At 44.4% G+C, this 14,797-nt stretch overlaps 1 protein-coding gene across 5 annotated transcripts in view; it reads left to right on the plus strand.

Moving 5' to 3' along the window:
• The window catches only part of ITGAE (integrin subunit alpha E), a 33,063-nt gene extending 20,385 nt beyond the window's left edge, over positions 1 to 12,678 (plus strand). For 2 of the 5 annotated variants that reach the window (XM_062637300.1, XM_062637302.1), the window contains 15 exons: positions 17 to 150; positions 265 to 413; positions 898 to 1,026; positions 2,226 to 2,293; positions 3,539 to 3,674; positions 3,958 to 4,059; positions 4,383 to 4,459; positions 5,290 to 5,367; positions 5,823 to 5,889; positions 5,977 to 6,084; positions 9,492 to 9,566; positions 9,652 to 9,753; positions 10,805 to 10,900; positions 11,514 to 11,624; positions 12,068 to 12,678. In XM_062637300.1, the coding sequence (XP_062493284.1) occupies positions 17 to 150; positions 265 to 413; positions 898 to 1,026; positions 2,226 to 2,293; positions 3,539 to 3,674; positions 3,958 to 4,059; positions 4,383 to 4,459; positions 5,290 to 5,367; positions 5,823 to 5,889; positions 5,977 to 6,084; positions 9,492 to 9,566; positions 9,652 to 9,753; positions 10,805 to 10,900; positions 11,514 to 11,624; positions 12,068 to 12,124 (1,489 nt within the window). In that variant the 3' untranslated portion in view covers positions 12,125 to 12,678. Of the gene's footprint in view, positions 1 to 16; positions 151 to 264; positions 414 to 897; positions 1,027 to 2,225; positions 2,294 to 3,538; positions 3,675 to 3,957; positions 4,060 to 4,382; positions 4,460 to 5,209; positions 5,368 to 5,822; positions 5,890 to 5,976; positions 6,085 to 8,332; positions 8,753 to 9,491; positions 9,567 to 9,651; positions 9,754 to 10,804; positions 10,901 to 11,513; positions 11,625 to 12,067 lie in introns of those variants that run through there. The other 3 variants (XM_062637301.1, XM_062637303.1, XM_062637304.1) reach the window with 3 other exon arrangements.
• Positions 12,679 to 14,797: the final 2,119 nt, after the last annotated feature.

A 14,797-nucleotide genomic window follows, 5' to 3' on the forward strand; every position in this document is an offset into this window, starting at 1 on the left:
GTTCTTCACTGACCAGCTCGAGACCAGTTGTCCACTTTCTCACCAGCATGAGATTCAACCCTGACAGAATCCTCATTTTCCAAAATAACAGCCTTGTCACAGCACAACTATGTTTCAATGCAATCTCGGCTCTACCGATGTCTCAACAAGGTAATGAATGGGAACTGTGATCAGATTGAAAGCTGCGGTCCTACGACAGTCCTTGGAAACTTGGCACCGAGGACAATTTCTGGTACCTCTAACAGGATTTTTAAAATCTTGCAGAGTTTTCACAGTTGTACATTTTCTACACGGTGGACTTAGATGTGAAAATGGCAAAGAGGAGAGTACAGTTTGAAGATCAGAATACCACAACAAGTGGGAAGCTGTTGGTCAGCGAGCACATGTGCTCTGAACTGCAGCTTTACCCGCTGGTAGGTGATGTTGGCCAGACTTCCTACAGAAAGAAGGGTTGAGAGGGTAGGATTTCATAACAGAATCTGCATGATGATGAGTCTTGAAATGTAAAAATACTGCAGTGGGGTAGGTTTTCCTGGTGTTAGGCTTGCTGAGCACGTTTTACAGCTGATGATGTAGAGGAGATGTAGAACTGTAGGAGAGGCATGGAGCTGTGCAGAATTAAAGCAAACATAAGGAAACTCTTCCACAATGCATACCTGAATCACTGAACACATTATCAAGGAGATGTTATGGGAGCCAAATGTCTAAAGTGATGCAAGAAAACATTTGATAGGCAAATGTTCCTCTGATACCTACTAAACACAGTGGCCCAAAGAAAACGTCTGAGCTAGAAGGTCCCTAAATATGACAGAAGCTGAAACAGAGATGACATGTGAACACTTCTGCAGTTTAATACCCAGATATTTTCTTCAACTTCTTGTTTTTCTTTTCTTGTAGCCATGTGACTCTGACTGTTTTACCAGTGTGTTTCTGAGAGTTAAACACGACGTCTTGAACAAAAATGATCCCATGGAGTTTGCTGTCCCTGTGCTGGATAGATACCAGCCATCAGAAATGCATTTTCAGGTAAAAAAACGAAGCAGTAGTAAAGAGCTTTCTGTCTTGCTTTACTTTTGACCACTTTTGACTTTCTCCTGTGCCTCTGTATAAAATGAGATCAGATGCTACTTGCAAAGGCAGGTGGTGTGTGTGTTTTGTGAAGTACTTCTCAAATACTGAGCTTTCTGTTGAAACTTATATTAAGATTTGTTATTTGAATGGTGTATTTGGTAGCAACAACTATACAATTGCCTAATGTACAATTTTAAATTCTACTTAATTCTAAATTAGCTTTCTAATTTTAAAACACATTCAAATTGTATTTATAATTTTTAGTTTTAGTTGTTTGTTTCAAATCAACATTTAGGAGGCAGCAAACTTTTAATAACCTTAAAGTTAAGTTTGATACCCTGTCTCCTCTCTTGCCCTTTAGTAGCTGCATTCCTACAAGCTAATCTGGCTTTTTCACGGTTTCTCTGAAATCCAAATCACAGCTTGTGAACAAATTGCATAAAGCTCTGTAAAGAGCATTTTGCTACTTAATAAGCGTTTTTACCATCATTCAATATTGTATTAGCTGCCCATAAAGCAGAGGACAGAAATGTTAGGAAAACATTTAGCACTGAGCAATAATGAACACTACTTACTATAGTTACAGTGCTCTTAGGGATTATGATGTTGATGGTACATTAATTTCCCAATAATACATGAGATTCTGGACTGTTAGTCAGCATTGCTTAGTGCTTATGCACACAACATCCAATTATTAATTCTCATTGAAATTCTCCAGAAACATCAGCCACAGACAGATTTGTCTTGGTGAATAAAACTTGCTAAAGAAAGTAACCTCATGTCTACAGAACAGCGTGGCTGTAAAATCGCACAGCACATGAGCATATTTATTCAAGGAAAACATATAGTCTCTGGAAAATAGGTTAATATTATTGCCCTGTAGCAATCCAGAGGTAAGTAAGTGGCATTTCTTTAACAAGACCTTGACCCCAGTGAAGACTTTTCCTGCTATTGCTAATGAACCTTGTCCTGGGAGCTGAATTACAAAACATCATCAATGATTTAGTGCTGGAGGGTCTTTTTTTTCCAGCTTCTCCTTGATGGAGGTCATGGGAATTTTGATTGTCAGAGGATGTATGTTTATATGTAGATATTCTGAATCTGCTACCTTAGAAAAATTAAGGCTGTTTAACTTGCTCTGTCTTTGCTTTCAGTTGCCTTACAAGGAGGACTGCAACAAGACCATCTGCGCTGCTCAGTTAACTTTGACAACTGAGATTCAGTGAGTCATACTTATTGCATTATCCAGATTTTGCATTTATCATTCATATAAAGTGGCATCTTTGTGCTTAAGATGTTTTCTTTAAATTCTCAGGCAAGATTTGCTGTCCTCCTTCTTACATTGCTTTCCATTCAGTTCATCCTTTCCCTAGCATCACATTCACACAGTGTTGTAACGTCAAGCCTCCATGGGTGTTGCTGGGGTGTTCTAGGAAATTTTAGAGGACAGACCAAGACCAAGGTTTAAGCAACTCTGGTCATCATAAAATCACAATTCTGATTTTTAATTGTGAACATGTGACAGTTCTAGGCAGATGCACAGCGTAGCGCTACAACAGATAGCTCCTCAGTTCACACAGCCTTAGACAAAATAGTAGCTTTACTGCTGTCGTGGTTTAAACCCAGTCAGGTAATTCGTTCGCTCACTTCCCCCCCTTTCTTGCCCTCCCCCTGCTCCCGGAGAGACAGAGAGGAGAATCGAAAAGAATGCAACTCCCACGGGTTGAGATAAGAACAGTTTAGTAACTAAGGTATAACACAGATCACTACTGCTACCACCAATGATAATAATGATAAAGGAAATAACAAGGGAAGAGAATACATCATCTCACCACCAGCCGACCGATAACTCGCCCCCCCCAGCCCGACCAAGCTCCGACCGATACCTCCTCCAACCCTGCCGTCTCACAGCCCTTCCGGCTAACTCCCAATTACATCCTGGGCATGACGTGCTGTGGTATGGAATACCTCTTTGGTCAGTTTGGGTCAGGTGTCCTGTCTCTGCTTCCTCCTGGCTTCCCCTCCTCCCTGGCAGAGCATGAGGCTCACAAAGTCCTTGGCCAAACCAAAACATCGCTTGTTATCAGCTCTGTTCCCGAGCTGAAAGTCAAAACATTGCACTGCACCAGCTACCAAGAAGGGGAAAAATGACTGCTACTGCTGAACCCAGGACAACTGCATTGTAAAAATTTGCCCTGGAGATTCACTGAGAAGCCAATCAAGCAGAACAATGTTTGAAATCTATCTTGATGTAAAACATATTATAAAATGCTACATAAAGTAACTGCCTTTGAAATTAAGAAGGAAGCATTTTCCTACACACCCTGAAGAATACTGAATAATTAATTGGACTATTGCATTATCCTGTGTATGAAAGCATCTGGAGGAAGTAATTATCAGAACAGTCAGGCCTCTTATTAATAACAACCCTTAGAAATTACATGTGATCTCATTTTTCTGTTTCTAGAAAGGAATTAGTGGTGGGCTACACTAAAGAAGTGAGCATGAAGGTTTCACTAATGAACAGTGGAGATAACTCATACATGACAACTATGGTCTTGAATTACCCCAAAACCTTGCATTTTAAGAAGGTGACATTTGAGGTAAGATTATAGAACAACTCTTCAGCTAGCAGCAGACTGCTTAAAGAAAACCCAGCTTAGACTACTATTAATTTACTACCTAAATAAAACTTTATGAGTTACAGGGAAGGGAAGGAGCATTTCAGTTGTTAGGACTGAATATTGCATTTATCTGATTTAATACTCCCAAGCTTTTATTGGGCTATTTGTACTTAATTCATTTTACGGGAGCAGGCACAGACTGAGTTGAAATTCCCAGTCTGTTTTTATTCAACATTAAAGAGCATTCCTGTTCTGTTGGCAGCCAACCTCTCCTGCTGTTCACTGTGGCCAACCAGTACCATTAACTTCTGCAGTCTTATCCTGTAACTGCAGAATTGGGTATCCAGTGTTCAAGAAGACAACTGTAAGTAGAGATCATGATTTCATTATTTTCATTTTTTCCATACCTCTAAACGGTACTTAGAGTAGCTGCTCTTGCATTCTCTATCTCTACAAATAGACCAGAGCTGCCATTCTTTCTAATTCAGCTTATGGCTGGTATGCATTTTCTGAATGTAAGAGATAGCCTTCATATTCCTGCACTTTATTTAATGTCTAATTTCTCTAGAAGGAGAAATTACTGTGAGCAGAAAATACCGTAGCCCTCATGTTTTAACAGTACCTTGGAGAGTTAGAGTATTTACGGGGTAATTGATATTTCATTGTCTTTCTTTTCCCTCAAAATAGGCAGATTTTTCAGTGATCTGGCAACTAGAGGAAAGCATATTCCAAAACAAGTCTTCGATCACTGTGAATATCACAAAGTGAGTATTGCTATTTTCACCACACAATACATGACAAACTAGAAAGGGTATATCAGAATTCCTACTCAGTGTCCATACTATTTATCAGTTACATAACTATACTTTTCAACCTCCTGAGGCACTTGGATCTATGTGAAAAACTTTTCCTTCCCTTATGAAAATCTTAACTTTGCTCATACTTCATTATTTCAGTGAAAGATGGAGCACCCTTTAAGGTCCTTAAGTGTAGTATGTATTTAAAAGCTTGTGTGTTCTAGCATCCTCCCACCTTAGCAGAAAGAACAGATAATTAAATACATAATCCAGCTCTGTTCCATGAAAAGCTTTCACTCCAAATGATGGGGATGAAAACATAGGTTTAAGGCATTTTTCTTGATTAGGGGCTATCTAATGGGTGGAAGTTACCATTCAGATTCCTTTCTTGTCATCTTCCTACCTTTAAAATGTATGGGGACTGACTGGTCCCCATTAAAGGGAGAATCTTTAAAAAGGAAATGAGAACACATCTCTGGCAGGTGTACTTCCTTGCAAGCACAGTTGAAGCCAAAGGGTTCTATATTAATTTAATGTCCAGTTTTGTGAGGGGTAGAGGCTTTAAATTTTGATTAATAAAAGCACAGATGAGCATTGGTTTGTGGGGAAACATTTCAAGGCAATGACAACTTTCCAAATCTGTAGTAATTACAGTAATAAAGGGCTACTCCAACACTCCTGTACCATGTCATCACTGTTTCCATCCCTCTTGTACAGCCAATATTAACAATTCTAAAACCATAGAAATTAAGGACCAAGGCAAGCAGATAATGAAGTGGCTTCTTCCCTTTTTTAAGCATAAATGAAAATAGGACCATTCTGACTGAAGAACACATCCTTGATGTCAGATATGCATTCACTGCAGTCCTTACCAGGTAAGTTAGTTTTAAGAAGATTCAATTATATTTTATTCCTTTAGTCAATTAAAGGCAAAAGGATTTAGAGGATGCCTGGTATGTTTCCAATGCAATTTCCATCTTAATAATTTCAAGCACTGCAGATTGTCAAGTCGCTTTCTGTGGTATGAGACAGCAAAAGTAGAGCCTGGAAGACAAAACAATAAAGCTCTGTCATAGGCTGGGGGTGCCTTGGGTGTCCAACTGCTTAGCTTGTAAAAAGTAGACTTGAAGATGAGTTCAGAGATGCATCTGATTGACAGACTGCATATATACACATATATACAGACAAACTGCATAGACAGCATTCCAGTTACAGCAAATCTGATGATGGTAGCTCTTAATTACACTTAGTGCATATGGGTCATTAGATGTACTAATTTTTTAACACTCTAACTCACTTCCCACTCAGTTTGATTTATCATCCTCTTTAGACCCGTTTCTTCAATGTATGTGAACGTTGGTGAAGGACTACTTGAAAACAAAGAATTCAGATTTAATGTAAGTATAGCTTCAGATTTAGGTCATCTGATTCACTTCCAGTCAGGACTGAAGAACACTTACTACTTTGTGCATTTTCTTCTGTAGATAAATGGAGAAAATCGCTTTAATGCTACCATCAAGTTACAGATTTGTGTTCCCATAAATATACAAGGTCACAACATAATGACAGTCAAAAATGCATCAGGAACACAGGTACCTTCTCCTATATTTTTCATAATCAAATACCTCTTCATTAGTCCTTAAAGTGTGTGTGTGAGGAGGGGAATACTTTCAGAGTGTTTTTAAAACCTACACTACTGAACCTTTACATATTTACGTTTTGCATCACCGTTCCATGTACAAACTTTGCCAAACTGAAGTTAAGTGTTAAAACTAAGTCAGAAGGTGGGGTTTCCCTTCTCTGTCCCCAACTGGCCTAACACCATTTATCTGTGTCCTCACTGCCCAGAATTGGTTTTGGTTTGGTTTTTTGGTGGTGGGTTTGTTTTTGTTTTTTCCTTTTTTCTTAAAAAAAAAGGAAAGAATTTGTAAGGAGGACAACAGAGTAAGGCAAGAACTTTTAAAAATCCAAGACTGAAAAGGTAAGAAAATTTCTGTAGAACTGAAGCCATGAATTGAGCCTCAAGAAATCTGTCTTGCAATCTCAAACATCACCCCTCAAAAAAAGGACATATGGAAACGTGTGAGAGCAGAACTATTTTGGGAGGGTTTTTAAACATTTTTTACAGCATGTTGTACACATTGGTAACCAATGATAACACTTCCTTGTGCCCACATTTAAAAAAGATCATACACAGAAGCAGCAAAGGAGAAAGGCAGCATTGGAAACACTGTGCTCCCTTGCTCAGTGGAAGAGGCTGCTGTTTTGTAAAACTTCATTGGCAGACTCAAAGTTCAGTACTTCCCTGTGGAAGTTCTCCAGCTGCTGCTTTATTTTCTTCAGAGCAGAAGTTTTTTCCTTTTTCTTGTAGTTCACACCTTTCAAAAGTTTATCTGACAGGTAGTGCAGCCAGAGGACATTGCTGTGTGGATGATAGTCAGACCAGCTGTTGGAGTTATCCACTTTCATTTGCCTGTAGATATCAAACTGGTAGTCCCCTGTGCCTTGAAACAGTTCTTCATCAGTGGAAAGGTCACAAAACACAGTTAACCCATCCTTCTCCAGCCGAGATAAGGTGTAATCAATGATGTTGACATGAATCCCTGCTGTGGGGATTGTGTGTGTTGCCCCATTCAACACATAACTCAGCTTCTTGACATTAGTTTTCTTTACCAGCACATTCCCCCAGTGCAAGTCCCTGTGCTCAAAGTACAGTTCCTGTTCCGCCACAGCCAGAGAAGCGGTGACCTGGTGCAAAATGCTTTTCGCTGTTGCCACTGAATTTAACTTGTTTCTCATATTCTCCAAGTCACTGCCCCCAAATTCAAACTCCAGTACCATGAATAGCTGCTTGTCCCCATAAAGGTCTGGCCGATCATTTTCTGATCCTATTACTTCATGGTATTTGTCCCAGGCTTCCAGGAGATACTTAGGATAAGCCCCTTGAACACAGTGCACAGAATACAAGCTGATGAACCCAACAGTTCTATTCACAGACTCTTCAGATAGAAGACTGAGTTCTTTTGATATTATTATCTCAGGCAGAATCTCTCCAAAACTCTTTTGAGATTCTCCATTTACTCTTTCAGTCCCCTCAATGGGAATTATTTTTAAGGCCACAGGTCCTCTCTTGCTGCCAACCTGGAAGACCTCTCCGAACACCCCTTCTCCAATTTTCTTGCAGTCTTTCATCTTATCTAGAGGAATGCATTCCTCAAAAGTAATAGGCCCTTCCTGCTGGCATTCCCCAAACACCTTCTCTGCATCTGTAAGCATTAGTTCCAGAACAGAAGAGGAGTTCATAGGAGCCAGCAGGGCCATGGAGGAAACAGACCAAATAGAGCACTGAGCCTTACCAGCAGATAGCATTGCTTGGTGCTCTGAGAGGTGGGATTTCATGGAAGGGGTGCAAAGGATGCTGTTGCAGGAACTGTCATCCATGGTAACTTTCTTCTTCTTATGGAAGGAGAAAGATGCTTGAACCCTACCCCAGGAATAGGAGCTGTTGAGGAGTGAATAGTCATCGCCGCTTACATCTACAGACATCTCTAGCACACCCCTTTTCATTCTTCTTTGCCTCATCTGTGGTCTGGAAAGGGGGTTCTTAGGCTGCTGCTGTCTCTTGTTTTTGAGCCGTTTTGGACCGAGCCTTATTGGCATCCCCCAGCGGCTGGCACTAAAGCCACTGATGCAAGCTTTCCTACAGGTACTGGCCTCTCCAGAAACAACTTTGGTGGTTTTATGTTTATTCTCTAAGGGTCCTTGAAAGCCCAAAGGAGAGGCTGGCTGCTGCCAGGCAAGCTGAGTATCTCCCTTTTTGTTTTGTTTCATGCTTGCCAGCCACACTGCCACTTCTTGAGGATCCAGAACCACCACTGGCATAAGCTGGTACTTCTCAGCTCCGCTTCTCTGACATCTCGAGGTTCCTTTTGTTGCAGCTCTACTTAGAGCATCAGATGGCTCATTAGAAGTGGCACCGTCATCATACGGGGCAGAGTGCTGCCGGTGGCTGTTAACAGGAGACAGTGCTGCGGTGGCTGTCCGGGAGGACAAGGGCGATTGTTCCCGGCAGGGTTCCTGCACCATCCTCAGAACCCTGGGGGTCCTTTGCTCCTTGGGGGCTGGCTCAGGGCTCCCGCCTGTGCCTTTGGAACAGGACCGTCCGGCTGCCTCCCGCCTCCCGCTGTCAACCCCCGGCAACAGCGAGAGCTGCCCCGAGTCCCCATGAGACAGCTCCAGTGCGCTCTGGGGGGTGTCGGACGGGGCACTGCGCTGCTTGCGCGGCGGGGAGCGGAGCTGGAGGCTGCCGTACAGCCCCGAGCCGCCCTCCGCGGTGCTGCTCAGCTCGGCCGGCGGGGTCCGGCGGCGGCGAGACCGAAGGCGCGGCTGCGGCCATTGCGGGGTGCTGCACAGCAGAGGGCGCCTGGCCCCGCAGGGCGGCCCCTGGCGGCAGCGGGAGGCGCCGCGTGGGGACGGGGGCAGTGATGGCGGAGAGCAGGCGAGGCCCGGCGGCCCCGGAGCCCAGTTCTCCTTGTTCGCGGCTCCGTTGCGGCGGGTCCGCAGGCTCCAGGGGCAGACGGGGCGCTTACCCAGCGTCTGTGAGAGGCGCTTGTGGGGCGGCGAGAAGTCGGGGTCGTCCGAATGGGTGGAGTGAGCGCTGGAGCTGGCTGAAGCGGCGCTGGAACCGGTAGAGGTCGAGCTGAAGAACCGCTTACGGTCCTGAGGCGGCGAAATCCAGCGGTCGGGCAGCGGCACCGGGCGGACGCGGCCGCCGCGGCGCGAGTAGGTGCGGAGCAGGCGAAACTGCACCGGCATGGCGGCGGCGGGCGGGCGGGCCGGGCCCCGCCGGACACCAGCTGCGGCACCCGCCCGCCTCCGGTTCAAATGAGATACCGCGAGATGTGGGCTGAAGCGGCGAGAGGACGGGAGGTGCCCCCGCCAGGCCCCGCCCCCTGCGCAGGTTTGGCGCCTGCGCGCTGCTCTCAAAGTGTTGTTGCAGGAGGGGACGGCGTGCGCGGTCAGCGGGGAGACGGCACCGGCAGCGTGGGGGGAGAGCGGCGGCACGGACCCCCAGGTGAGCCCTGCTGGCACCGGCTCCGGCTGTCCAGCGGCGGGTCCCCTGTGACAGCCGGGGACTGAGCCGCTCCGTTGTATCGCAGGGTATTCGGGATGTGCAGTATCAGAGCGTGCACTGCTCTCTCCAAAGTGACGGCGACAACATTACCGTGATAGCGGAACTGTCTTTAAGCAATGCGCACCAGGTATATATGCAAAAGTTTGCTTTGCTGCCTTTATTCATGGAATCATGGAATGGTTTGGGTTGGAAGGGACCTTAAAGTTCCTCCAGTTCCACCCCCTGCCACAGGCAGGGACCCCTTCCACTAGGGCAGCTTGCTCCAAGCCCCTGTGTCCAACCTGGCCTTGGACACTTGCCAGGGATGGGGCAGCCACAGCTTCTCTTGGCACCCTGTGCCAGTGCCTCAGCACCCTCACAGGGAAGAACTTCTTACTAATATCTAATCTAAGTCTTCCCTCTGTCAGTTCGACGCCATTCTCTCATGTCCTATCCCTACATGCCCTTGTCAGATGTCCCTCTTCAGGTTTACTGTCAGCTCTGGGAGGCTGCTCTGAGGTCAGCCCGGATCTTTATTCACAGAATTGTTTAGGTTGGTGTCGTTTATGTTTAAATATGTTTAAGGTCACCAAGTCCAACCATTAACGTGTTGCATCTCAGCTTACTATTGATGCAGGGCACATGATCAATAGCAAATTTCAAAACTTCAGTTATGACTAAAATGGAATGGCAGTGAGCAGGGAGCATGCTGCTAGCAGAGGTTTATTACTGAACCCGGAATCAATGAATAACGAGTCTCATCAAATCCTTAGTAATGCCTTTATTGCTAAAATCTGTTACCTCTCAGAGGTCCAGGGTGAGGGTATCTTTGTACCACAGTGGTGTTGAATTTCCGCCTGTGACGCTGTTTTCTGACCCTGCAGAGCAAGAGGGATGTTTTACTCATGAAGTGTCTCCCAGGAGGCACTCAGAAGAGGAGCCTGATCCCCTTGCTCCACTTCAGGAACTGCTCCTTGTGAAATGATTCTCGTAGTGCTGCCTGCCAGCTTCCACGGCTCCAGGCAGCTCCTCATCGGCGAGTTACACACAACCTCATACACAAAAGAAACAGCTTGGTGGCAGCACTGCACAGGGTTGTTCTTACAGAGTCAATGAGGGTTTACTAATGCAACCCGTATTTTTCTGACAGGACCAAAAAAGCAACTGATATTTTGTTGCCTTTATTTCTTTTTCCATAGTTTTTAAAAAGTGGAAGTGCTTTGCTGGTCCCTGGGAAAATCACCTTCAACAAAGAACGGTATCTGGGCCTGGAAGAAGAGAATCATAATGCTGAGGTATCGGAGCATCATGTAGGCAGCTTGGTCTTTGGAGCATGGACAAGTGTGAAACAAAGATGTTTTTGCTGAATCTAGAGAACCAATCCAGTTCCCAAAGTTAAATTCAGGGCCTTTTGAAGCAAACATCTGTTGTGCCATGGAATTTAGTGAAATCAGGTTTTGACTATAGGATAAAAGCTGAGGGAGAATATTTGCTAGTGCGTATCAGAAGTGTTTTTAGGGCTCTGTGTTGAACTTTCTGTATCTGACACTGGTGGCTAAAACAAAGGCCTCCTGTCCTCTCAAGGATTCCAACATCAGTATTCTTTCTCTTCCCCTAGTGAAGACAGATTCTTCTTTAATCTGAAAGACTGACACTGGTGGCTACTGTGATTACTGTAAGCTTATAAAGAAGACTCAGTAAATTTAACTCCCTTGGCTAGGCTTGCAATGAAAAAAACATCTTTCATAGTGTATCACAAACTACACATGTAGATGGAGAGACACTCCCTCTAGCATAGCTTAAAGATGAAGCACTAGCTCAAGCTATATAGCTTTCTCAGTTAAAAGCTAACCAAGAAAAAATAACTGGGCTTCAGTGTATGCTAAGTTGGTCTTGATTCTGTTCCAGATTACTCTTATCTTCCTGAAAGACGAAGTGTTTGATCCCTTGCCTATTATTGTAAGAAGCTGCTTTGGTGGACTTTTCCTGCTGGTGTTCATTATTCTGCTCCTCTGGAAGGTGGGTATCATTAATGTATACACAACAAACCAGAAAACTTTTTTTTAGATGTTTTAACTTTTTTAAGACCTAAGCGTGAAAGCAGTATTTTCAACTGTGTGCTGAAGGACATCTGCCTCTTAGTGTTGTGAAATCTCTCTTGTGTTTTGAGCTGTTCTGAGCATTGCAGTAAAACCTCTTGAGTCCTGTTTTGAAGTGCTTTGCAGAATATTTGCACCTTACAAAGGGTTTATTATTGGTGTTCTGAAGAGTTTTAAACAATGTAGGCTTCAGGCTTACAGCTCTGCCAGAAGACATACCTGGGTTGCGTCCTGCATTCACTCATTTCACTTACAGCAACCCTTGCAATTTTTGTTTTACATTGTTTTATGAAAAAAAAACCAAAATTAATTCATATACAAAGACTTAATAAGATCTTTTATTTACTTATTTATTTTTTCCAGTGTGGCTTTTTCAAAAGAAAATATAGAGCTATGGTGGAGCAAGAGGATACGTCCTGAAGACTGAACTGGCCAAAGCAGACAGCTCTGTATGCTTTCCCCAGCTTTTGGAAAAAAAAAGTCTCTGGCAAAGTCAAAGTCTGGCTAAGATGCAAAGCAATCCATATTCCCTGGAAGAGCTATGGCACTCCAGATCTTGGCACTCTCCCATATTGCTGTTCTAACCATAGGGGCCCAGCTCTTTTGGGCAATTCGGTTACCAGCTTGTTTAATTTGAGGTATTTATCACAGAGGTATTGACAAACTTGATTCCCCATGAGAAATTTTGCTTATTGTAGATACACTAGGAAAAAATCATCTTGGAGCTTGTTAGATTTATGTATTGGATTGCAGACTTAGTTGCTGTGATGCTGAGTGGCTCTTGATTTTGGTATTGAGTAGCTTCATAAAATTGAAATGAAAATTGATTAGGGGAAGCTTTCCATCCTGCTATTGCTATTGAAAATGGAGACACAAGCATTTTACATATACATGTATATATATATGCACAAATTTGTGCATTTTAATACTGTAAATAGTAACACAGTATGTCCCTTGATGTCTGGTTCTTGGAATCAGAAGCATGTGTATGTGGCTATTAGGGGGTTTTGTACCTCACAAACTTATTCCTGATTTCCCATTTTCAGTTGCTTTCAAATCCTCATTTGGTCACCAATAAACCCTTGTATTGTTGACGGCATTGCCAGTTCAGACAGACTCCTCCTAGATCAGATTTCCCCAAATTGGCACTAACCCCCCCCCCCCGCAGCTTTACCCACAGGTGTTTGCCATTTCCAAATAATGACAAGGACAGACATTTGATACTATTCCTCTCTCTGTCTTTCCCTGTCCTGAACTGTTTAGTTGTTTTATTTCTGTCATGTTTGGCTAACCATCAGCCCCACAAACCTAATGCGTGTTCATGCACAGCAGTAGATTAAACAAAGATTTTTTTTTATTCAGACCTTCAGTAGGCAAAACGGTTCCCATCCGCGTTGGCTTAACCCGTGTTGCCTGATGGAAATCCAAAGTTGCACATAGCAGGGACTGAGAAGATGAGACTTCCTAGATGAGAGCTCAGAAAGGGAATCGCCTGAAACAGGGAAGCGCCTGTGTCAGGTCTTTTATCATAACGGCTCGGTATTATTGGAGAGAAATGTGCGTTCCCTGGTCTGAGCGGCTTTGCTGTCTCCCCCCTTTGTGTAAATCCTCTTTTTTTGTACTGTATTTAACTGCATCTTGTTTGAAAATAAATCCTTGCACTGGAAGCCTGACCGAGTGATGCACTTGCTGGCTGGAGGTGGTTTGAGGATTTTGCTGTACACTTTCCCAGGCAGCATAGCAACTCCGTGGCACTGCTCTCCATCACTCAGTCCAGACTTTGGCAGAGCTCTCACAAAGCCATTCTTCCTTGTCTGTCCCTCTGCGGAAGGAATTCCGTACGCAGAAAGCAGAATGTGCTGGGCTCTTTGAAGCTCTTCAGAGCTCTTTGAAGAGCTTCAGGCAAGACAGCTTCTCTGCAGTAGTGACTGCATTATAAGGAAGATGCTTTTTTGAAGGTTCCTTTTTTATTCACTTGTTTATTTTTAAGTGTGAGGGCATGCTGGCTGTTCTTGTGGGAGGGAAATGTTGTGTTCCTTTTTCCACTGCTCTACACAGGTCTTGCACTGAGTGACGTGTGCTGCGGAGAGCTGACAGTGGAAGGTCTGCAGCGTACTAGCAGTTGTGGTCTTGCTGCCCATCCTTCCTCCCCCTGCATCATCCCTTTTTCCCTATTTTCTTCTCTGAACTAAGTTTCCCTCATTACTTTGATCCCTTTTGTTGTCCCTTATGGCTCTCAAGAGGGTCTGCTCTTGCAGCAGGTAATGCCGTTTTCCATTTTAGATGTTTTTTCTTAAATGCATTACAGTGGTCTGTGACACGTAATTTCTGATGAGTGCCATTTGACCATGTAATTCTTTGCCACTGCTATAGCAGGTGCCAAACACATGTGCAGTAATCGGATGGCACTTAAGAGATTAGTTAAGACTGCCAAGACTCACAGTCCTGCAAACCACAGCTGTGGTGCTGTTTTTCCATGGAAGCCTTGCTGTGCCTGCTTCTAAATTTATTTGCAATCTGTATTTTCAGCAAAATCCCCTGTGCAAAAGCCTTGTCAACACTCGTGGGCCTTGCTGCGTCGCCCTGGCTTTTGTGCACGCTGGCAGCGGTGCTCCCAATGACTGTGGCTGGGCAGGTGCCAGGGACTTGGGCACAACCACTGCCCGGCGGCTCCTGACCAGCCTTTCTGTGCTGCGTGTGAAGGACGCCATGGCCTTGGAATGGTGGTTGGAGTTTTGATCAAAAAGATGCATTTCCTTGAGCAGGGCTTCACTGCTGCGTGGCTTTTCAGAGACAGCAGCCCAGCGCCCACAGGGTCCATCCCAGTCTTGGCTGTGTCCATGAAGTTCTCAGGCTGTCCATGGTCTGCACTGCCAGGACTGAGACCTGGAATTCGTCTGCTCTGCTTGAATTGTAGAGGGCTGCAACAGAAGGAAAGAGAGCGGAGCTGAAACCTGCTGATCTGCAGAGACCCGCAGGCATCCCTTCCAGCCCGTGCCAGCCCCAACCATCCCTTTCCCTGGTCAGGAGGCGCAGGCGGACAAATGGATCACCTGGAAGCTGCTGCTCAGGATTGCAACAAATGCCCCCAAG

Source organism: Pezoporus occidentalis, unplaced genomic scaffold, assembly GCF_034315485.1.
Source record: "Pezoporus occidentalis ecotype Australia unplaced genomic scaffold, CSIRO_AGI_Poc_V1 ctg515, whole genome shotgun sequence".
NCBI lineage: Eukaryota > Metazoa > Chordata > Aves > Psittaciformes > Psittacidae > Pezoporus > Pezoporus occidentalis.